The 25,168-nt window shown below is 47.2% G+C and overlaps 1 protein-coding gene across 3 annotated transcripts in view; it reads right to left on the minus strand.

The window, feature by feature from the left end:
• The window catches only part of LOC118394565 (chloride channel protein 2-like), a 240,282-nt gene that overhangs the window by 11,410 nt on the left and 203,704 nt on the right, over window positions 1-25,168 (minus strand). For all 3 annotated transcript variants that reach the window (XM_052517322.1, XM_052517280.1, XM_052517300.1), the window contains 2 exons: window positions 9,586-9,624; window positions 7,470-7,574 (listed from right to left, as the gene is read on the minus strand). In XM_052517322.1, the coding sequence (XP_052373282.1) occupies window positions 7,470-7,574; window positions 9,586-9,624 (144 nt within the window). The remainder of the gene's footprint in view (window positions 1-7,469; window positions 7,575-9,585; window positions 9,625-25,168) is intronic.

The following is a 25,168-nucleotide window of genomic DNA, read 5'->3' on the forward strand; positions in this document are numbered from 1 at the left end:
CTGCAGCAGAGGTAACTCTGGGTCTTCCTTTCCTGTGGTGGTCCTCATGAGAGCCAGGTTCATCATAGCGCTTGATAGTTTTTGCGACTGCACTTAAAGAAACGTTCAAAGTTCTTGAAATGTTACACATTGACTGACCTTCATGTCTTAAAGTAATGATGGACTGTCAATTAGCTTTGCTTAATTGAGCTCTTCTTGCCATGATATGGAATTGGTCTTTTATCTTCTGTATACGGCCCCTTCCTTGTCACAACACAACTGATTGGCTGAAACGCATTGAGGAGGAAAGAAATTCCACAAATGAACTTTTAACAAGGCACACCTGTTAATTGAAATGCATTCCAAGTGACTACCTCATGAAGCTGGTTGAGAGAATGCCAAGAGTGTGCAAAGATGTCATCAAGGCAAAGGGTGGCTACTTTGAAGAATCCCAAATATAAAATATATTTTGATCTGTTTAACACTTATTTTTGGTTGCTACATGATTCCATGGGTTATTTCATAGTTTTGATGTCTTCACTATTATTCTACAATATAGAAAATAGTAAAAATGAAGAAAAACCCTGGAATGAATAAGTGTGTCCACACTTTTGACTGGTACTGTATATATAAATCACAGTCAAATCACGTTTTTGACTACTCTGGGACTTTAAACTACTACTACTAGTTTGGTCGTGGTACCACCATCAATTATCCTATTAACAAGCCCCCATATTAGCAAACTTATTTCATTACAAACTTCACATTTCTCTAGTATAGGCTACTTCTCACAATGAACGACATCAGCAAAATGCCTGCGATAAGTGATTGGTATGGTCAGTGTTGATTGTCCCAGCTCTAATACACACACTTATTTGATTTGTTCTTCTATCCTCGTGGTGACCTATTCAAAATCCTATTTTCCATAACCCGTAACACTGTCCCTAATTCGAAAAGTACTGTATCCCTAAATCTTAAAATAGCCATTGTCCTCATGGGGACGTGGACAATGTCCCCACAAGAGATCATTTTTCTTGTTTAACTATCCTTGTAGGGACCTTTGAGGATAGAAGTACCAACCACACACACACACACACACAGAGATGAATATGTGGAGGGAGATTGTGTGTGGTAATGGGTGTTGGCAGTGTGCGGCGAGGGAGGTTGAGGGGAGGAGAGCTTGATGGATTGGTGCAGAATCCCACTCTTAAATGTTTAAACAGCAGGCACACCGAGCAGGGAAGAAAGGAGGGGATGGGCATTATGAATGGAGGATATTAGCTTGCCAGGCAAGTGAGAACAAGTGTGTGTGTGTAAAAAATGTTCTGTAGTGTATGTGAGTGTGTGTGTGTAAAAAATGTTCTGTAGTGTATGTGAGTGTGTGTCACAGTAGGACAACTAAATCAACACTGTTCAAAAGCCCCCCTTCATGCAGCCTGTTCTTTACTCCTGCACTCAGAGGGAGACTTATTGTGGCAGTACAGACATGCTTGTATGTGTGTGCGCTTGCAATGCAGTGACTATAATAGCATTGACACTGGACTATCCATCTACTATACTAATTTTACAATATCAATCCTGGAGCGATTTAGTCGAAGGGGCGTTGTACGTACAGACAGACGTACAGACAGAGAGACGTACAGACAGAGAGACGTACAGACGTACAGACAGAGAGACGTACAGACGTACAGACGTACAGACAGAGAGACGTACAGACAGACGTACAGACAGACAGACGTACAGACAGACAGACGTACAGACAGAGAGACGTACAGACAGAGAGACGTACAGACAGACAGACGTACAGACAGACAGACGTACAGACAGACAGACGTACAGACAGACAGACGTACAGACAGACAGACGTACAGACAGACGTACAGACGTACAGACAGAGAGACGTACAGACAGACGTACAGACAGACGTACAGACAGAGAGACGTACAGACAGAGAGACGTACAGACAGAGAGACGTACAGACAGACAGACGTACAGACAGACAGACGTACAGACAGACAGACGTACAGACAGACAGACGTACAGACAGACAGACGTACAGACAGACAGACGTACAGACAGACAGACGTACAGACAGACGTACAGACATACAGACAGAGAGACGTACAGACAGACGTACACACGTACAGACAGATGTACAGACGTACAGACAGAGAGACGTACAGACAGAGAGACGTACAGACAGAGAGACGTACAGACAGACAGACGTACAGACGTACAGACGTACAGACGTACAGACAGAGAGACGTACAGACAGACAGACGTACAGACAGACGTACAGACAGAGAGACGTACAGACAGACGTACAGACAGACAGACAGACGTACAGACAGACGTACAGACAGACAGACAGACGTACAGACAGACAGACAGACAGACGTACAGACAGACAGACAGACAGACAGACGTACAGACGTAAAGATGGACAGACAGACGTCCGGACAGACAGACGTCCGGACAGACAGACGTCCGGACAGACAGACGTCCGGACAGACAGACGTCCGGACAGACGTCCGGACAGACAGACGTCCGGACAGACAGACGTCCGGACAGACAGACGTACAGACAGACAGATGTACAGACAGACGTGCAGACAGACGTGCAGACAGACAGACAGACAGACGTACAGACAGACAGATGTACAGACAGACGTGCAGACAGACGTGCAGACAGACAGACAGACAGACGTGCAGACAGACAGACAGACAGACAGACAGACAGACAGACAGACAGACAGACAGACAGACGTACAGACGTAAAGATGGACAGACAGACGTCCGGACAGACAGACGTACAGACAGACAGACAGACAGACGTACAGACAGACAGACGTGCAGACAGACAGACATGCAGACAGACAGACGTGCAGACAGACGTGCAGACAGACGTGCAGACAGACGTGCAGACAGACGTACAGACAGACGTACAGACAGACGTACAGACAGACGTACAGACAGACAGACGTACAGACAGACAGACGTACAGACAGACGTGCAGACGTACAGACAGATGTGCAGACGTACAGACAGATGTGCAGACAGACACACAGATGTGCAGACAGACGTGCAGACAGACAGACGTGCAGACAGACAGACAGACAGACAGACAGACGTGCAGACAGACAGACGTGCAGACAGACAGACAGACGTGCAGACAGACAGACAGACAGACAGACAGACGTATAGACAGACAGACGTACAGACAGAGAGACGTAGAGACAGACGTACAGACAGACAGACGTACAGACAGACAGACGTACAGACAGACGTACAGACAGACAGACAGACGTACAGACAGACGTACAGACAGACAGACAGACAGACGTACAGACAGACAGACAGACAGACAGACAGACAGACAGACGTACAGACGTAAAGATGGACAGACAGACGTCCGGACAGACAGACGTCCGGACAGACAGACGTACAGACAGACGTACAGACAGACAGATGTACAGACAGACGTGCAGACAGACAGACGTACAGACAGGCGTGCAGACAGACGTGCAAACAGACAGACGTACAGACAGACGTGCAGACAGACAGACGTACAGACAGACGTACAGACAGACGTACAGACAGACAGACGTACAGACAGACAGACGTACAGACAGACATGCAGACGTACAGACGGATGTGCAGACAGACAGACAGATGTGCAGACAGACAGACAGACGTGCAGACAGACAGACAGACGTGCAGACAGACAGACGTGCAGACAGACAGACAGACAGACGTGCAGACAGACAGATGTGCAGACAGACAGACAGACAGACGTACAGACGTACAGACGTACAGACAGACAGACAGACATACAGACAGACGTACAGACAGACGTACAGACGTACAGACAGACGTACAGACGTACAGACAGACGTACAGACAGACGTACAGACAGATGTACAGACAGATGTACAGACAGACGTACAGACAGACGTACAGACAGACGTACAGACAGACAGACAGACAGACAGACAGACAGACGTACAGATGGACAGACAGACGTCCGGACAGACAGACGTAAAGATGGACAGACAGACGTCCGGACAGACAGACGTCCGGACAGACAGACGTCCGGACAGACAGACGTCCGGACAGACAGACGTACAGACAGACAGACAGACGTACAGACAGACAGATGTACAGACAGACGTGCAGACAGACAGACGTACAGACAGACGTGCAGACAGACGTGCAGACAGACAGACAGACGTAGAGACAGACAGACAGACGTAGAGACAGACAGACGTACAGACGTACAGACAGATGTGCAGACAGACAGACAGATGTGCAGACAGACAGACAGACGTGCAGACAGACAGACAGACAGACGTGCAGACAGACAGACAGACGTGCAGACAGACAGACAGACGTGCAGACAGACAGACAGACGTGCAGACAGACAGACAGACGTACAGACAGACGTACAGACAGACGTACAGACAGACGTACAGACAGACAGACAGACAGACAGACAGACAGACAGACAGACAGACAGACGTACAGACAGACAGACAGACAGACAGACGTACAGACAGACAGACAGACAGACGTAAAGATGGACAGACAGACGTCCGGACAGACAGACGTCCGGACAGACAGACGTCCGGACAGACAGACGTCCGGACAGACGTGCAGACAGACAGACAGGCGTGCAGACAGACAGACAGGCGTGCAGACAAACAGACAGGCGTGCAGACAGACAGACGTGCAGACAGACAGACGTGCAGACAGACAGACGTGCAGACAGACAGACAGACGTGCAGACAGACAGACAGACGTGCAGACAGACAGACAGACAGACGTGCAGACAGACAGACAGACAGACGTGCAGACAGACAGACAGGCGTGCAGACAGAGAGACAGGCGGGCAGACAAACAGACAGGCGTGCAGACAGACAGACGTGCAGACAGACAGACGTGCAGACAGACAGACGTACAGACAGACGTACAGACAGACGTGCAGACAGACAGACAGGCGTGCAGACAGACAGGCGTGCAGACAGACAGACGTGCAGACAGACAGACAGGCGTGCAGACAGACAGACGTACAGACAGACGTACAGACAGACGTACAGACAGACTTTACAGACAGCCGTACAGACAGCCGTACAGACGTACAGACAGACAGACAGACGTACAGACAGACAGACGTGCAGACAGACAGACAGACAGACAGACATACAGACAGACAGACAGACAGAGACAGACAGACGTACAGACAGGCAGACATACAGACAGACAGACAGACAGACAGACAGACGTGCAGACAGACAGACAGACAGACGTGCAGACAGACAGACGTGCAGACAGACAGACGTGCAGACAGACAGACAGACGTGCAGACAGACAGACAGACGTGCAGACAGACAGACAGGCGTGCAGACATGCAGACAGACAGACAGACGTGTAGACAGACAGACAGACGTGCAGACAGACAGACGTGCAGACAGACAGACAGACATGCAGACGGACAGACATGCAGACAGACGTGCAGACAGACAGACGTGCAGACAGATAGACGTGCAGACAGACAGACGTGCAGACAGACAGACGTGCAGACAGACAGACGTGCAGACAGACAGACGTGCAGACAGACGTGCAGACAGACGGACATGCAGACAGCCAGACAGACGTACAGACAGCCAGACGTGCAGACAGCCAGACAGACGTACAGACAGCCAGACGTGCAGACAGACAGACGTGCAGACAGCCAGACAGACGTGCAGACAGCCAGACAGACGTACAGACAGCCAGACAGCCGTACAGACGTACAGACAGACAGACAGACAGACGTACAGACAGACAGACGTGCAGACAGACAGACAGACAGACAGACAGACAGACAGACAGACATACAGACAGACAGGCAGACGTACAGACAGAGACAGACAGACGTACAGACAGGCAGACATACAGATAGGCAGACGTACAGACAGAGACAGACAGACGTACAGACAGACAGACGTATAGACAGACAGACGTATAGACAGACAGACGTACAGACAGACAGACAGACAGACAGACGTATAGACAAAGACAGACAGACGTATAGACAGACAGACAGACATACAGACAGACAGAGACAGACAGAGACAGACAGACAGACAGACGTACAGACAGACAGACGTACAGACAGACAGACAGACAGACGTACAGACAGACAGAGACAGACTTACAGACAGACAGAGACAGACAGGCAGACAGAGACGTACAGACAGACAGAGACGTACGTACAGACAGACGTACAGACAGACAGGCGTACAGACAGAGACAGACAGACGTACAGACAGAGACAGACAGACGTACAGACGTACAGACGTACAGGCAGACGTACAGACGTACAGACAGACGTACAGACGTACAGACAGACGTACAGACGTACAGACGTACAGACAGACGTACAGACGTACAGACGTACAGACGTACAGACAGACGTACAGACGTACAGACAGACAGAGACAGTCAAACAGACGTACGTAAAGACAGACGTGCAGACAGACAGACGTGCAGACAGACAGACGTGCAGACAGCCAGACAGACGTACAGACAGCCAGACAGCCGTACAGACGTACAGACAGACGTACAGACAGACAGACAGACAGAGACAGACAGACGTACAGACAGACAGACGTATAGACAGAGACAGACAGACGTATAGACAGACAGACGTACAGACAGACGTACAGACAGACAGAGACAGACTTACAGACAGACAGACAGAGACAGACAGACGTACAGACAGACATACAGACAGACGTACAGACAGACATACAGACAGACGTGCAGACAGACAGACGTGCAGACAGCCAGACAGACGTACAGACAGCCAGACAGCCGTACAGACAGACGTACAGACAGACAGACAGACAGACAGAGACAGACAGACGTACAGACAGACAGACGTATAGACAGAGACAGACAGACGTATAGACAGACAGACGTACAGACAGACGTACAGACAGACAGAGACAGACTTACAGACAGACAGACAGAGACAGACAGACGTACAGACAGACATACAGACAGACGTACAGACAGACGTACAGACAGACGTACAGACAGACGTACAGACAGACGTACAGACAGACGTACAGACAGAGGTACATACACAGACAGACGTACAGACAGACGTACAGACAGTCAGACGTACAGACAGACGTACAGACAGACAGACAGACAGACAGACAGACAGACAGACAGACAGACAGACAGACGTACAGACAGACGTACAGACGTACAGACAGACAGACGTACAGACAGACAGACAGACGTACAGACAGAGAGACAGACGTACAGACAGAGAGACAGACGTACAGACAGATACGTACAGACAGAGACAGACGTATAGACGTACAGACGTACAGACAGACGTACAGACAGATGTACAGATGTACAGACGGACGTACAGACGTACAGACAGATGTACAGACAGATGTACAGACAGACGTACAGACAGACGTACAGACAGACCTTATGTAGTGAGGTGCGCTCCACCAGTTGGAAGGGGGCGGGGTCGATCTTGCAGTTGTCAAAGTTCACCTGCTCGTCAAGCTGGTTCTCCTCCCACTCTGCAATCTGCAACCCAGAGGAAGAGGAGGATGAAGAGGAGAGTGGAAAGAAACAGTATAGAAGTACTCAAACCCTCTTAGACATATAGAATACTTAAATGGTTTTTACATCCATTGTGATAAAATAATATATTATATATATATTAATATATATTAATTCAGAAAGGTATTCACTAATATTTCAGAAGCCAAAAAACACCTTTTAGAATATAAATTTAACGCCTTAAACTCCAGTGATTGTTACCGATATGGGGTTCCTCAAATCTAAATGCTAATAGCTTAAAAAATATGAGAGTGATATGCATAATAAGCATTGGAAGAAGTTTAAAAGGAAACACGTGAGATTTTAGAGATGACAGATTATGGAATAATGTTCAGAACAAAAAGTGAGAATAAAACAGTTAAAGTGCTCATCAGTGGAAACATCTCAGACTATTTCAATTGATTTACCACCAAGCATTTCAGCTTTAATCTAAAATCCAATAAATCCTAATAGACCAAATCACTTTGCAAACTCCAACACTAACTTCAGTCCCTATTCAATAGCAATAGAATACACACACACACACACACACACACACACACACACACACACACACACACACACACACACACACACACACACACACACACACACACACACACACACACACACACACACACACACACACACACACACACACACACACACACATTAATGTAATTTTTTTTGCTGAGTGTATATACACTGCTCAAAAAAATAAAGCATGGAGGAGGAGGTGTTATGGTGTGGGGGTGCTTTGCTGGTGACACGGTCTGTGATTTATTTAGAATTCAAGGCACACTTAACCAGCATGGCTACCACATCATTCTGCAGCGATACGCCATCCCATCTGGTTTGTGCTTCGTGGGACTATCATTTGTTTTTCAACAGGACAATTACCCAGCACACCTCCAGGCTGTGTAAGGGCTATTTTACCAAGACGGAGAGTGATGGAGTGCAGCATCAGATGACCTGGCCTCCACAATCCCCCGACCTCAACCCAATTGAGATGGTTTGGGATGAGTCAGACCGCAGAGTGAAGAAAAAGTAACCAAGTGCTAAGCATATGTGGGAACTCCTTCAAGACTGTTGGAAAAGCATTCCAGATGAAGCTGGTTGAGAGAATGCCAATAGTGTGCAAAGCTGTCAAGGCAAATGGGGGCTATTTAAAGAATCTCAAATATAAAACATATTTTGGTATGTTTAACACTTTTGGTTACTACATGATTCCACATGTGCTATTTCATAGTTTAGATGGCTTCACTATTATTCTACAATGTAGAATACAGATTTGGAAACATATGTTTGTAATTTATTTAAAAAAATTAAAAAGGTATAATTTCGACACACTTTCATAGCGTGAGAGTGCCCACGGCCATATTTCCATGTTACAGTGCTTGTTTATGGAAGACAGAAGCGAGCACCTGCGCAAATGAGCTATTTAGCATGCTCCGAACACCTGTGTGTAATGGAAGAAGGCCACCAGAAATGTGTGAAAAATACTGTCGGCTGCAACTGTGGTAAAGCAGGTTAAAACAGTAGGTAAGGTACGTGTATATTTTGCATTTGTGAAATTATTTTGATGTGATATGAAAGTAGAGGCCTTTATGTCCTCAAACGTTTAAACAGGGCGTCAGGATTGTAGTTTACATGGAACCAGCTGTCCTCCATACCATCAGCTGAGATCCCAAGATTGGGAATGGCTGTAAGCCACCTTGGGCTCCATTGGGTTCTTGAGAGCAATCCCTATCCAAACTCCACTTCCTTTAAGCCTAGGTGGTTTCCTCTTTTATGTGGCTACACAGTGTCTGGCTGTGGTCCCTGGTGCAGAGATAATAGATGCCCATAGAGATTCCAGCTTTGATAAGGCTATTCATACACAGTGACTAATTATTCCCCTGATAACCAGTAAATACACTGTAGCATAGACAGACAGCACTGACACATCCTGAGAGAAAAGGGAGAAAGAGGGAGAGAAAGTGTTGTAGGGTCTCACCTCTCTGATGGTCATGTCATCATCGACATCGAAGTCATCCTGAAAGTAGAGGGACAGGAAACAGATCAACACACTTACACTGCAAACACACACCAAAAAGAGTTGTGTGCACGCCTGCACACAAACACTACAGACAAGCACAACGTCAAAATGACTTGAAATACAAACCCAAGGACACACAGTACACTCATACTACAAATAGCCAAATGGCCACACTGCATTCAAACTGAACACAGTGACAAAATGAAGAGGTGGATGGACAGATGTGGCAAGAGACACTAAATGACTAACTACACATACAGTGGGGCAAAAAAGTATTTAGTCAGCCACCAATTGTGCAAGTTCTCCCACTTAAAAAGATGAGAGGCCTGTAATTTTCATCATAGGTACACTTCAACTATGACAAACAAAATGAGAAAAAAATCCATTGATTTTTAATGAATTTATTTGCAAATTATGGTGGAAAATAAGTATTTGGTCACCTACAAACAAGCAAGATTTCTGTCTCCCACAGACCTGTAACTTCTTTAAGAGGCTCCTCTGTCCTCCACTCGTTACCTGTATTAATGGCACCTGTTTGAACTTGCTTTCAGTATAAAACACACCTGTCCACAACCTCAAACAGTCACACTCCAAACTCCACTATGCCCAAGACCAGAGAGCTGTCAAAGGACACCAGAAACAAAATTGTAGACCTGCACCAGGCTGGGAAGACTGAATCTGCAATAGGTAAGCAGCTAGGTTTGAAGAAATCAACTGTGGGAGCAATTATTAGGAAATGGAAGTCATACAAGACCACTGATAATCTCCCTCGATCTGGGGCTCCACGCAAGATCTCACCCCGTGGGGTCAAAATGATCACAAAAACGGGGAGCAAAAATCCCAGAACTACACGGGGGGACCTAGTGAAAGACCTGCAGAGAGCTGGGACCAAAGTAACAAAGCCTACCATCAGTAACACACTACGCCGCCAGGGACTCAAATCCTGCAGTGCCAGACGTGTCCCCCTGCTTAAGCCAGTACATGTCCTGGCCCGTCTGAAGTTTGCTAGAGAGCATTTGGATGATCCAGAAGAAGATTGGGAGAATGTCATATGGTCAGACGAAACCCAAATATAACTTTTTGGTAAAAACTCAAATCGTCGTGTTTGGAGGACAAAGAATGCTGAGTTGCAACCAAAAATCACCATACCTACTGTGAAGCATGGGGGTGGAAACATCATGCGACTGATCCTTGTAAAGGAAAGAATGAATGTGACCATGTATCGTGAGATTTTGAGTGAGAACCTCCTTCCATCAGCAAGGGCATTGAAGATGAAACGTGGCTGGGTCTTTCAGCATGACAATGATCCCAAACACACCGCCCGGGCAACGAAGGAGTGGCTTCGTAAGAAGCATTTCAAGGTCCTGGAGTGGCCTAGCCAGTCTCCAGATCTCAACCCCATAGAACATCTTTGGAGGGAATTGAAAGTCTGTGTTGCCCAGCAACAGCCCCAAAACATCACTGCTCTAGAGGATATCTGCATGGAGGAATGGGCCAAAATACCAGCAACAGTGTGTGAAAACCTTGTGAACACTTACAGAAAACGTTTGACCTCTGTCATTGCCAACAAAGGGTATATAACAAAGTATTGAGATAAACTTTTGTGATTGACCAAATACTTATTTTCCACCATAATTTGCAAATACATTCATTAAAAACCCTACAATGTGATTTTCTGGATTTTTTTCCCCCTTATTTTGTCTGTCATAGTTGAAGTGTACCTATGATGAAAATTACAGGCCTCTCATCTTTTTAAGTGGGAGAACTTGCACAATTGGTGGCTGACTAAATACTTTTTTGCCCCACTGTATGACCATGGTGGGGGGGTTGAAAATGTGCTTGAAACAGATAATGGGCTGCATTCATACAGAGTTTTTCACAAGGTCTCAAAGTACAGATGGGATGATTGACACTAATGGATTTGACCATGGAGTGATGATGGCTACAGTTTGGATATGAGCCGGGCGGGCCTGAAAACCAGAGAGAGTTCCACAGTGCTTAGTGGTACTTAAGTGTGTGTGTCAATGTCAAAAGGCGTGTGTAGCGCCCCATTCAGACGGGATACGTTTTACTGGGGAAGTTGGGATGCACACTCAGTCTCCCGCAGCTCTAGGGTTTAGGGAATAGAGTGTCATTTGGGATGAGCCCTCAGTCTCCTGCAGCTCTGGGATGCAGTCTGAGTGAGTGTTTGGTGCAAGCTGACACCAACCTGATTCAAACCTGCTTGGGTTTCCAGTTAATGAGCGAGCGGCACGTCGAGACACTTCGAACCCTGCAGACATGTCTTAAACGCAGTCCATGACAATCACAACACCTCAAAGGGAACTGAAGGCTTTTTCTGGTTAAAAGCCAATTTTTGATACTTGGCAGGAAGGTTCATATCCCAGCCCTAAAAACCTTGTTTTTTGCGCAAACGGCCAGGTCCTCTGATAATACTTATCCTGTGCGGATCGTCATCATTGTATTTTGAGGGAAATTACAGAGTTTAAATCATGTGCTGCACCCAGTTTGGGTAAAAACATGGGAACAAATTGATGCTTAAAACAAAGTGCTATGCACGTAGAGTACAGATGAATGATCCGTTTTGTCACATACAGTGCCTTACAATAGTATTTGGCCCCCTTGAACTTTGCGACCTTTTGCCACATTTCAGGCTTCAAACATAAAGATATAAAACTGTATTTTTTGTGAAGAATCAACAACAAGTGGGACACAATCATGAAGTGGAACGACATTTATTGGATATTTCAAACTTTTTTAACAAATCAAAAAATGAAAAATTGGGCGTGCAAAATTATTCAGCCCCTTTACTTTCAGTGCAGCAAACTCTCTCCAGAAGTTCAGTGAGGATCTCTGAATGATCCAATGTTGACCTAAATGACTAATGATGATAAATACAATCCACCTGTGTTTAATCAAGTCTCCGTATAAATGCACCTGCACTGTGATAGTCTCAGAGGTCCGTTAAAAGCGCAGAGAGCAGGTCCGATATACTGTTGTGAAGAAGTTTAAAGCCGGATTTGGATACAAAAAGATTTCCCAAGCTTTAAACATCCCAAGGAGCACTGTGCAAGCGATAATATTGAAATGGAGGGAGTATCAGACCACTGCAAATCTACCAAGACCTGGCCGTCCCTCTAAACTTTTAGCTCATACAAGGAGAAGACTGATCAGAGATGCAGCCAAGAGGCCCATGATCACTCTGGATGAACTGCAGAGATCTACAGCTGAGGTGGGAGACTCTGTCCATAGGACAACAATCAGTCGTATATTGCACAAATCTGGCCTTTATGGAAGAGTGGCAAGAAGAAAGCCATTTCTTAAAGATATACATAAAAAGTGTTGTTTAAAGTTTGCCACAAGCCACCTGGGAGACACACCAAACATGTGGAAGAAGGTGCTCTGGTCAGATGAAACCAAAATGGAACTTTTTGGCAACAATGCAAAACGTTATGTTTGGCGTAAAAGCAACACAGCTCATCACCCTGAACACACCATCCCCACTGTCAAACATGGTGGTGGCAGCATCATGGTTTGGGCCTGCTTTTCTTCAGCAGGGACAGGGAAGATGGTTAAAATTGATGGGAAGATTGATAGTGACAAATACAACGACCATTCTGGAAGAAAACCTGATGGAGTCTGCAAAAGACCTGAGACTGGGACGGAGATACTTCCGGCGCCGACAGAGATGGCCGCCTCGCTTCGCGTTCCTAGGAAACTATGCAGTTTTTTGTTTTTTTACGTGTTATTTCTTACATTAGTACCCCAGGTCATCTTAGGTTTCATTACATACAGTCGAGAAGAACTACTGAATATAAGATCAGCGTCAACTCACCATCAGTACGACCAAGAATATGTTTTTCGCGACGCGGATCCTGTGTTCTGCCTTACAAACAGGACAACGGAATGGATCGCATGCAGCGACCCAAAAAAACGACTCCGAAAAAGAGGGAAACGCGGCGTCTTCTGGTCAGACTCCGGAGACGGGCACACCGTGCACCACTCCCAAGCATTCTTCTTGCCAATGTCCAGTCTCTAGACAACAAGGTTGATGAAATCCGAGCAAGGGTAGCATTCCAGAGGGACATCAGAGACTGTAACGTTCTGTGCTTCACGGAAACATGGCTCACTGGAGAGACGCTATCCGAAGCGGTGCAGCCAACGGGTTTCTCCACGCATCGCGCCGACAGAAACAAACATCTTTCTGGTAAGAAGAGGGGCGGGGGCGTATGCCTTATGGCTAACGAGACATGGTGTGATGAAAGAAACATACAGGAACTCAAATCCTTCTGTTCACCTGATTTAGAATTCCTCACAATCAAATGTAGACCGCATTATCTACCAAGAGAATTCTCTTCGATTATAATCACAGCCGTATATATCCCCCCCCAAGCAGACACATCGATGGCTCTGAACGAACTTTATTTAACTCTTTGCAAACTGGAAACAATTTATCTGGAGGCTGCATTCATTGTAGCTGGGGATTTTAACAAGGCTAATCTGAAAACAAGACTCCCTAAATTTTATCAGTATATCGATTGCGCAACCGGGGTGGAAAAACCTTGGATCATTGTTACTCTAACTTCCGCGACGCATATAAGGCCCTGCCCCGCCCCCTTTCGGAAAAGCTGACCACGACTCCATTTTGCTGATCCCTGCCTACAGACAGAAACTAAAACTAGAGGCTCCCACGCTGAGGTCTGTCCAACGCTGGTCCGACCAAGCTGACTCCACACTCCAAGACTGCTTCCATCACGTGGACTGGGATATGTTTCGTATTGCGTCAGATAACAACATTGACGAATACGCTGATTCGGTGTGCGAGTTCATTAGAACGTGCGTTGAAGATGTTGTTCCCATAGCAACGATTAAAACATTCCCTAACCAGAAACCGTGGATTGATGGCAGCATTCGCGTGAAACTGAAAGCGCGAACCACTGCTTTTAATCAGGGTAAGGTGTCTGGTAACATGACCGAATACAAACAGTGCAGCTATTCCCTTCGCAAGGCTATCAAACAAGCTAAGCGTCAGTACAGAGACAAAGTAGAATCTCAATTCAACGGCTCAGACACAAGAGGCATGTGGCAGGGTCTACAGTCAATCACGGACTACAGGAAGAAATCCAGCCCAGTCACGGACCAGGATGTCTTACTCCCAGGCAGACTAAATAACTTTTTTGCCCGCTTTGAGGACAATACAGTGCCACTGACACGGCCTGCAACGAAAACATGCGGTCTCTCCTTCACTGCAGCCGAGGTGAGTAAGACATTTAAACGTGTTAACCCTCGCAAGGCTGCAGGCCCAGACGGCATCCCCAGCCGCGCCCTCAGAGCATGCACAGACCAGCTGGCCGGTGTGTTTACGGACATATTCAATCAATCCCTATACCAGTCTGCTGTTCCCACATGCTTCAAGAGGGCCACCATTGTTCCTGTTCCCAAGAAAGCTAAGGTAACTGAGCTAAACGACTACCGCCCCGTAGCACTCACTTCCGTCATCATGAAGTGCTTTGAGAGACAACTGGGTACTGGACTTCCTGACGGGCCGCCCCCAGGTGGTGAGGGTAGGTAACAACATCTCCTCCACTCTGATCCTCAACACTGAGGCCCCACAAGGGTGCATTCTGAGCCCTCTCCTGTACTCGCTGTTCACCCACGACTGCGTGGCCACGCACGCCTCCAACTCAATCATCAAGTTTGCGGACGACACAACAGTGGTAGGCTTGATTACCAACAACGACGAGACGGCCTACAGGGAGGAGGTGAGGGCCTTCGGAGTGTGGTGTCAGGAAAATAACCTCACACTCAACGTCAACAAAACTAAGGAGATGATTGTGGACTTCAGGAAACAGCAGAAGGAACACCCCCCTATCCACATCGATGGAACAGTAGTGGAGAGGGTAGCAAGTTTTAAGTTCCTCGGCATACACATCACAGACGAACTGAATTGGTCCACTCACACAGACAGCATCGTGAAGAAGGCGCAGCAGCGCCTCTTCAATCTCAGGAGGCTGAAGAAATTTGGCTTGTCACCAAAAGCACTCACAAACTTCTACAGATGCACAATCGAGAGCATCCTGGCGGGCTGTATCACCGCCTGGTACGGCAACTGCTCCGCCCTCAACCGTAAGGCTCTCCAGAGGGTAGTGTGGTCTGCACAACGCATTACCGGGGGCAAACTACCTGCCCTCCAGGACACCTACACCACCCGATGTTACAGGAAGGCCATAAAGATCATCAAGGACATCAACCACCCGAGCCACTGCCTGTTCACCCCGCTATCATCCAGAAGGCGAGGTCAGTACAGGTGCATCAAAGCTGGGACCGAGAGACTGAAAAACAGCTTCTATCTCAAGGCCATCAGACTGTTAAACAGCCACCACTAACATTGAGTGGCTGCTGCCAACACACTGACATTGACACTGACCCAACTCCAGCCACTTTAATAATGGGAATTGATGGGAATGATGTAAATATATCACTAGCCACTTTAAACAATGCTACCTTATATAATGTTACTTACTCTACATTATTCATCTCATATGCATATGTATATACTGTACTCTATATCATCGACTGCATCCTTATGTAATACATGTATCACTAGCCACTTTAACTATGCCACTTTTACATACTCATCTTATATGTATATACTGTACTCGATACCATCTACTGTATCTTTACATATTCTTTATCCCCTTACACTGTGTATAAGACAGTAGTTTAGGAATTGTTAGTTAGATTACTTGTTGGTTATTACTGCATTGTCGGAACTAGAAGCACAAGCATTTCGCTACACTCGCATTAACATCTGCTAACCATGTGTATGTGACAAATAAAATTTGATTTGATTTGATTTGAGATTTGTCTTCCAACAAGACAATGATCCAAAACATAAAGCAAAATCTACAATGGAATGGTTCAAAAATAAACATATCCAGGTGTTAGAATGGCCAAGTCAAAGTCCAGACCTGAATCCAATCGAGAATCTGTGGAAAGAACTAAAAACTGCTGTTCACAAATGCTCTCCATCCAACCTCACTGAGCTCGAGCTGTTTTGCAAGGAGGAATGAGAAAAAATTTCAGTCTCTCGATGTGCAAAACTGATAGAGACATATCCCAAGCGACTTACAGCTGTAATCGCAGCAAAAGGTGGCGCTACAAAGTATTAACTTAAGGGGGCTGAATAATTTTGCACGCCCAATTTTTCAGTTTTTGATTTGTTAAAAAAGTTTTAAACATCCAATAAATGTTGTTCCACTTCATGATTGTGTCCCACTTGTTGTTGATTCTTCACAAAAAAATACAGTTTTATATCTTTATGTTTGAAGCCTGAAATGTGGCAAAAGGTCGCAAAATTCAAGGGGGCCGAATACTTTCGCAAGGCACTGTATCAACTTTCCTAGAGCCATCTTTTAAAAAGATGAAGTGGATGAGATTGTGCCAGTTGATTGGTAAATTGCCAAATCGGCCAGGAAATTAAATGTCTGCATAGGTTACAGTAAATGATTCTTATTGATATGTATTATTTGACGGCCATTAGTCCAATATTAGGATATCCCTAGACATTTGAAATATCTTCACACCTAGAAGAGCCTCCAGCCTTCCATCAAAACTGTCAGCTTTGAATGAGGAAACAAGAAATATTACAGGGGCAGTTTGGCCAAACTAATCCTATCCGAATTGTCCACTGGAAAAACGGACATGCTGAGGTAATAATTACATAACCGATGTAGCACAACTCATTCCACGGGGGCCGAGTGTCTGTGGGTTTTCGCTCCACCCTTGTACTTGATTGATGAATTAAGGTCAGTAATTAGTAAGGAATGCCCTTCACCTGGTTGTATAGGTCTTAACTGAAAGGAAAAACCATACACCCGCAAACATTCTGCCCTCTGCGGAATGAGTTTGACATCCCTGTACTATAGTAATACTAGTCCCGTGCGAATAGGGCTTGTGTGTAAGTTTAGAGTAATAAAAGTGTGTATTTACTGGAAGAGTGTGTTTTCTTTATGAGGGTGAGAAGAGCAGTGTGTGTATATTCTTGCGCTTATCCATCTCTGTCTACATCCACACCTGACCCCTCTACCAACCTCAGGCCCCAGGGGTGATGGAAGCCCTGAGCTCATTTATCCACCCGCCTGCAGTGGCTGACCTCCCTATAACCCTGGCAACGATTGCCGTGGGGCCCGGCCGGTCAAGGCGCTCTCCTTACTGTAGAATTATGCAACAGAAGTCAGCTGTGTCTAGAGTTGACAACACCATCTCCACTCACCACTGACACCAACATGGGCTGACAGTCCTCTAGCACTGCATTTTACAGTCCTGTTTCCACCTGCTATTTACTAGAGTCTCATGAGGTCAATGGGTCATTTTCTGGCACACATTTAGCAGAATTAAACACATTGGTTACTACCATGTAAGTTCAAATAAAATAAAGTGTTACTGATAAACCTGTACACCTCTCCAAAACCAGGGCACAGAACAGATGAGGTGTCTATCTAATCACATTCTATTTGTCACATGCACCGAATACAACAGGTGTAGATCTTACTGTGAAATGCTTACTTACAAGCCCTTAACCAACAACGCAGTTCAAGAAACTGTCACGGTTCATGAATCCACTGCCTCTCTCTTTCTCTTTCTCTCTCTCTCTCTCTCTCTCTCTCTCCCGTGTTTGTGTGGGCGTGGTTCCCAATCTCGGCCTGATTGTCTGCGCCAGCTGGAACCACTTATCTTCCCTTTATATGTTCTGTAACCAGTGTTTCTTGTTGTCAGATCGTTGTTACTTCCCTGAGGTTGTGTCGTGTGTCTGTGCTCTTCTCTCGCCGCCCTTGTGTGGATTATCTGCTGTGCTCCTTCCTACCCATCCGGACACACTCCCCTGGATTCCTCAGCACGCTATCATTGGAAGATGCGCCCTAGTCCCTGGGTCGGATTCCGTCTGAGTACAGTCTGTCTGTCCTGTTGCTGTTGTAAACTGTATCCATTAAACCATCGTTGCTTGCATCTTGCATCCGCCTCTGTATTGTCACAGAACGATCTGACCATACCATGGATGCAGCGAGTTCAACGAGTCTGACCGAATTCATTTCCCGCAGTATCACGAGAATGGATCAACAAGAGGAGAACATCTCCAGCACAGATCGGGCAGTACAAGCCCTTGCGACGCAGGTATCCCAGCTGATCCAACAATTACAACATCTGAGGGGTTCCGCTGCGCCACCTACACCGGCAGTTCAACCCGCCCCGCCAGAGCCGGATTCCCAGCTAGAGCCACGGCTACCGACACCAGAGGGTTATTCAGGTGATCCTGACTATTGCAGAGCCTTTCTTACGAGATGTTCCATGCATTTCTCGTTGCAGCCACGGACCTTCAACCGTGAACAGTCTAAGGTAGCATTCATACTCACACTGCTATCAGGCAAAGCGGCTCTTTGGGGAACGGCGGTGTGGGCGAACCAGGACCCATGCTGCACCTCTTTCCAGACACTCTCCGAGGAGATGAGAAGGGTCTTCGATCGGGCCGTGGCGGGTAGGGAGGCGGCCAGACTACTCGCTGACCTTCGCCAAGGAGACCGTTCAGTATCGGAATACTCCATCCAATTCCGCACTCTGGCCGCAGAGTGTCAGTGGAACGAGGAGGCGCAGTGGGACATGTTCCTGCATGGGCTGGAGGACCGGATCCAGAAGGAGATTTATGTTCTGGACCTTCCCAGGAGTTTAAATGGACTAGTGGAACTAGCCTTGAGGGTCGACGCTCGTCTGAGTCGTATTGGCCGCCGAGCATGCCCTAACAGACCGTATAACGACACGGAGGGCGGGCATGCCAGCGGCGGGAACACGGCCAGTTCAGCCTCCGCTCACGAACCCATGCAGCTGGGGAGAGCTCGCCTCTCCCGGGAAGAGAGGGAGAGGCGGAGATCCCAAGGACTCTGTCTCTACTGTGGTAGAGCGGGCCACTTTACCCACTCCTGCCCGGTAAAAGATCAGGCCCGGTAGTAAACATGAGGCTACTATCGGGTGGTGTCACCACAGAGAAGACCTCATCATCTACTCTCCTCCCGGTAAGACTAAGATGGGCCACCCACACGCACGACACCCAAGCCTTACTGGACTCAGGAGCAGAGGGTAATTTCATGGACTTCAAGCTCGCTCACAAACTCCAGATTCCTATCACCTCACTCACGCACAAGATATCCGTCAACGCTCTCAATGGTCAAGAACTCCCCAACATTTCTCACACCACTGAACCTATCACACTCATCACTTCTGGCAATCACACTGAGACACTATCATTTCTACTCATGGACTCACCCCTTGCACCATTAGTTCTCGGCCACCCTTGGCTCACCCAACACAACCCCAGAGTTGACTGGGGTCATAACTCTATATCCATGTGGAGTAACAAGTGTCTTGAGTCCTGTTTAGTGTCTGCCTGTTCGTCTGTGTCTGATTCTGTGTTTCTAGAGGAGGCAGTGGATTTGTCTAACGTGCCCGTTGAATACCTCGACCTGAAGGAGGTGTTCAGTAAGTCCCGTGCTGCTTCTCTTCCTCCGCATCGTCCCTATGACTGTGCAATAGAATTATTGCCAGGTGAGTCTCCGCCTAAAGGCAAGTTATATTCACTCTCTGTTCCTGAGAGGGAGGCTATGGAGAGATACATCTCTGATTCTCTGGCATCTGGATTCATTCGTCCTTCCTCTTCTCCAGCGGGGGCGGGGTTCTTCTTTGTGGGAAAGAAGGACGGATCTCTGCGTCCTTGCGTTGATTACCGTGGGTTGAATAACATCACAGTGAAGAATACCTATCCCTTACCGTTGATGTCCTCAGCCTTTGAAAGGTTACAAGGAGCATCCGTGTTCACTAAGTTGGATTTACGTAATGCATATCATTTGGTTCGCATAAGGGGGGGGGACGAATGGAAGACCGCGTTTAACACCCCCAGAGGGCACTTCGAATATTTGGTCATGCCTTTTGGGCTATCCAACTCCCCAGCGGTTTTCCAGGCACTCGTCAATGACGTGCTGAGAGATATGATTGATCAGTTCATATATGTTTACCTGGATGACATACTGATTTTTTCTTCTTCTCTCCAGGAACACGTTCAGCACGTCAGACGAGTGCTTCAGAGGTTGTTGGAGAATGGACTTTTTGTCAAGACGGAGAAATGCATTTTTCATGCACAATCCGTTCCATTCCTAGGTTACATCGTCTCGACTGAAGGTATTCGCATGGATCCTGACAAGGTTAAGGCTGTGGTGGATTGGCCAAGCCCAGATTCCCGTAAGGCCCTACAGAGGTTTCTGGGATTCGCCAATTTCTACCGGCGTTTCGTTCGCAACTTTAGTCAGATAGTCGCTCCTCTTACCGCCTTAACCTCCCCCAGAGTGCCGTTCAGGTGGTCCGATACAGCCGAGGCTGCATTCGCCAAACTCAAGAGCCGCTTTGTTTCGGCTCCCATCCTCATAGCTCCCGATCCCTCGCGTCAGTTCGTAGTAGAGGTGGACGCTTCAGAGGTGGGGGTAGGTGCGGTACTTTCCCAACGTTCCTCTTCTGACGACAAGATGCACCCTTGTGCGTTCCTTTCCCATCGGTTATCACCTGCGGAACGCAACTACGACATTGGCAACAGAGAGTTGTTGGCAGTGAAGTTAGCACTGGAGGAGTGGCGCCATTGGTTAGAGGGTTCGGGGGTACCTTTTATAGTTTGGACCGATCACAAGAATTTGGAATATATCAGAACCGCTAAGCGACTCAACTCCAGACAGGCGCGGTGGGCACTCTTTTTCGGACGTTTTGACTTCTCTCTCTCGTATCGCCCGGGTTCCAAGAATGTCAAACCCGATTCCCTTTCTCGCATTTTTGACCATTCCGAACGCCCATCCACTCCCGAGTACATCCTACCCGGGACCCTAGTGGTATCCACACTCACATGGGAGGTTGAATCGAGGGTCAAAACGGCCTTAGAAGGGGTAACGCCTCCGCCCGGTTGCCCGCCTAATCGGTTGTTTGTGCCGGAGGGGTGTCGGTCCGATGTTATTCGGTGGGGCCATTGCTCCAACGTAGCGTGTCATCCAGGAGTCAGCCGCACTAGCTTTTGGTTAAGCAACGCTTTTGGTGGCCACTGATGGCTCGTGACATTCACAGTTTTGTCTTGGCTTGCTCGGTTTGTGCCACTGGGAAGACTTCTAATCGACCCCCAGATGGGTTACTCCAACCGCTGTCGGTCCCTTCGAGACCCTGGTCCCACATCGCGCTAGATTTTGTTACCGGCCTCCCGCCCTCCCAGGGCAAGACGGTGGTGTTGACCGTGGTGGACCGGTTCTCGAAGGCGGCTCATTTTATTCCCTTGCCTAAATTACCATCTGCCAAGGAGACAGCGGTAGCTGTCGTGGATCACGTCTTTCGCTTACATGGCCTGCCGATGGACGTAGTTTCTGACAGGGGGCCCCAATTTGTGTCCAAGTTTTGGCAAGAGTTTTGTAGGTTACTGGGAGCGAGTGTCAGCCTGTCTTCAGGGTTTCATCCCCAGAGCAACGGTCAAACGGAGAGGGCCAACCAAGATTTGGAGAGAGTGTTGCGATGTTTGGTTTCTAAGAATCCCTCTTCCTGGAGTCAACAACTCTCTATGGTTGAGTACGCTCACAATTCGTTGCCAGTGGCAGCTACGGGTCTCTCTCCGTTTGAGTGTAGTTTAGGTTACCAGCCACCTATCTTTCCCAGTACGGAGTCCGAGGTCACTGTTCCTTCCGCTCACGCTTTCATCCAGAGGTGCCGTCACGCATGGAGCAGAGCCCGTGAGACTCTTCTCCGGGTGGGGCGCGCACCAAGGCTAAGGCCGATCGCCACCGGTCGAAGCCTCCGGTATACGTCGTTGGCCAAAGAGTGTGGCTTTCTACTAAGAACATTCCACTCCGATCCGTTTCGAACAAACTTGCCCCCAAATTTATCGGCCCGTTCAGAGTCACCAGGATCATTAGTCCGGTGGCGGTCCGGCTCAAGCTTCCTCCGGCGTATAGGAGAATTCATCCTACCTTTCATGTGTCTAAAATAAAACCTGTGTTTCAGGCACGCATTAACCCGCCGGTCCCGGTTCCCCCGCCGCCACGACTTGTTGATGGGGAACCCACCTTTTCTGTCAATTGTATTTTGGACTCTAGAAGGAGGGGACGCGGATTCCAGTACCTGGTGGACTGGGAGGGTTACGGCCCGGAGGAGAGAAGTTGGGTACCTGCTAGGGACATTCTGGATCACTCCCTTATCGATGATTTCAATCAACAGGTAAATTCGCCTGGGAACGCCAAGAGGCGTTCCTAGGGGGGGGGGTATTGTCACGGTTCATGAATCCACTGCCTCTCTCTTTCTCTTTCTCTCTCTCTCTCTCTCTCTCTCTCTCCCGTGTTTGTGTGGGCGTGGTTCCCAATCTCGGCCTGATTGTCTGCGCCAGCTGGAACCACTTATCTTCCCTTTATATGTTCTGTAACCAGTGTTTCTTGTTGTCAGATCGTTGTTACTTCCCTGAGGTTGTGTCGTGTGTCTGTGCTCTTCTCTCGCCGCCCTTGTGTGGATTATCTGCTGTGCTCCTTCCTACCCATCCGGACACACTCCCCTGGATTCCTCAGCACGCTATCATTGGAAGATGCGCCCTAGTCCCTGGGTCGGATTCCGTCTGAGTACAGTCTGTCTGTCCTGTTGCTGTTGTAAACTGTATCCATTAAACCATCGTTGCTTGCATCTTGCATCCGCCTCTGTATTGTCACAGAAACAGAGTTAAGAAAATATTTGCTAAATAAAAAATGTAATCAAAAAGTAACAAGAAAATTACATAACAACAATGAGGCTATATATAGTGGGTATCGGTACCGAGTCAATGTGCAGGTTAGTCGATTTGTAAAGTGACTATTCATAGATAATAAACAGTGAGTAGCAGCAGTGTACATTTTTTAAATAATCCGGGGGTCAATGTAAATAGTCCAGCTGGCCATTTGAATAATTGTTCAGCAGTCTTATGGCTTGGTGGTAGAAGCTGTTAAGGAGCCTTTTGGTCCCAGACTTGGCGCTCCGGTACTGCTTGCCGTGCGGTGGGTGTAGAAATAACAGTAGAATACAGAGATGTAGTTGTTTAATATAGAACAGCTAACACTTGCAGTGTGTTTTGGGGACAGAGACAGAGCAGGTGAGACTGTGCATGTAAAGTATGTTGTATGAAGATGAACTAGTCTATTAGGTGAGCAAATATGCAAGGGCCCTTGTGGATATGTGGAGACGCAAGAGTGGGTGTATGACTGTGAGTGTACCAAGGAGAGTGTGTGTGTCTGAGTGAGATACAGACAGCGCGTGTGCCTGTGTGTGCGTGTACAGCCCTCCACAGTGAGTGACTGGGTAAGAGGCAGTGTGCTGACAGAGAGTGAAGCTGTATTGCTTGCTGTGCAGCTTCCACAGAGAGCAGCATCCCTCCTCTCCTCTCCATCCACCCTTTCCCCCAAGCGATCAATCTCTCCCTCTATCCTGTACATCCTGTAGTCAATAAGCCAATCAGAGCCTGGGGTCCGGGTCAGCAGGGAATATGTTGACATAACCACAACTACCCAATCACACATGCCTCCGAGATGCACAGTGCAAAAAACATTAGGAACAGCTTCCTAATATTGAGTTGCACCCCTTTTGCCCTCAGAACAGCCTAAATGTGTCAGTGCATAGACTATACACAGTGTCAAAAGCATTCCACAGGGATGCTGGCCCATGTAGACTCCAACACTTCACACAGTTCTATTAAGTTGGCTGGATGTCCTTTGGGTGGTGGACCATTCTTGGTACATACGGGAAACTGTTGAGTGTTGATGGATTATGTTAAAATGTAACATGTTTCAAGTTAAACTGTAGTTTGTTGGCATCCTAGTGAATGATTACTGTGAGTATTAATGGAGTTTAGGCCATGAAACTGTGTGGATGCTCATTTAGAAAGGCTGGCCTAATCAGATAAGAGGACATTTCTTAGGATAAGAGAGCAGGGTCAGGCCCTGGACAATGAAGATGGACAGAGCGTGATTCTGACATCTAGCTAAACAAAGAGTGGACCATGCTATGCTGCTGCTACTCTCTGTTTATTATCTATGCATATTCACTCTACCTACATGTACATATTACTTCATTTACCTCGACTAACCGGTACCCCGCACATTGACTCTGTACCGGTATAGCCTCGCCATTGTTATTTTACTGCTGATCTTTAATTATTTGTTACTTTTATTTTAGGTATTTTTCTTAACTGCATTGTTGGTTAAGGGCTTGTAAGTAAGCATTTCACTGTAAGGTTGTATTCGGCACATGTGACAAATAACATTTAATATGATTTGATTTGATTCCACAGGGGAGATATGGGAAACTCATTGGGGTCATAAAATGTATAGCTGGGGAGGTGACACCTACGAGAGGGTGGTGACTAAAAGGAGGGAAGAGTATAAGATGTGTTGTGAACTTTCTAAATGTATGCACTCAGCTGATGGCATCCTTGGTATTAAACACTTGAAACTTCGAG

Source organism: Oncorhynchus keta, chromosome 1, assembly GCF_023373465.1.
Source record: "Oncorhynchus keta strain PuntledgeMale-10-30-2019 chromosome 1, Oket_V2, whole genome shotgun sequence".
Classification (NCBI taxonomy): domain Eukaryota; kingdom Metazoa; phylum Chordata; class Actinopteri; order Salmoniformes; family Salmonidae; genus Oncorhynchus; species Oncorhynchus keta.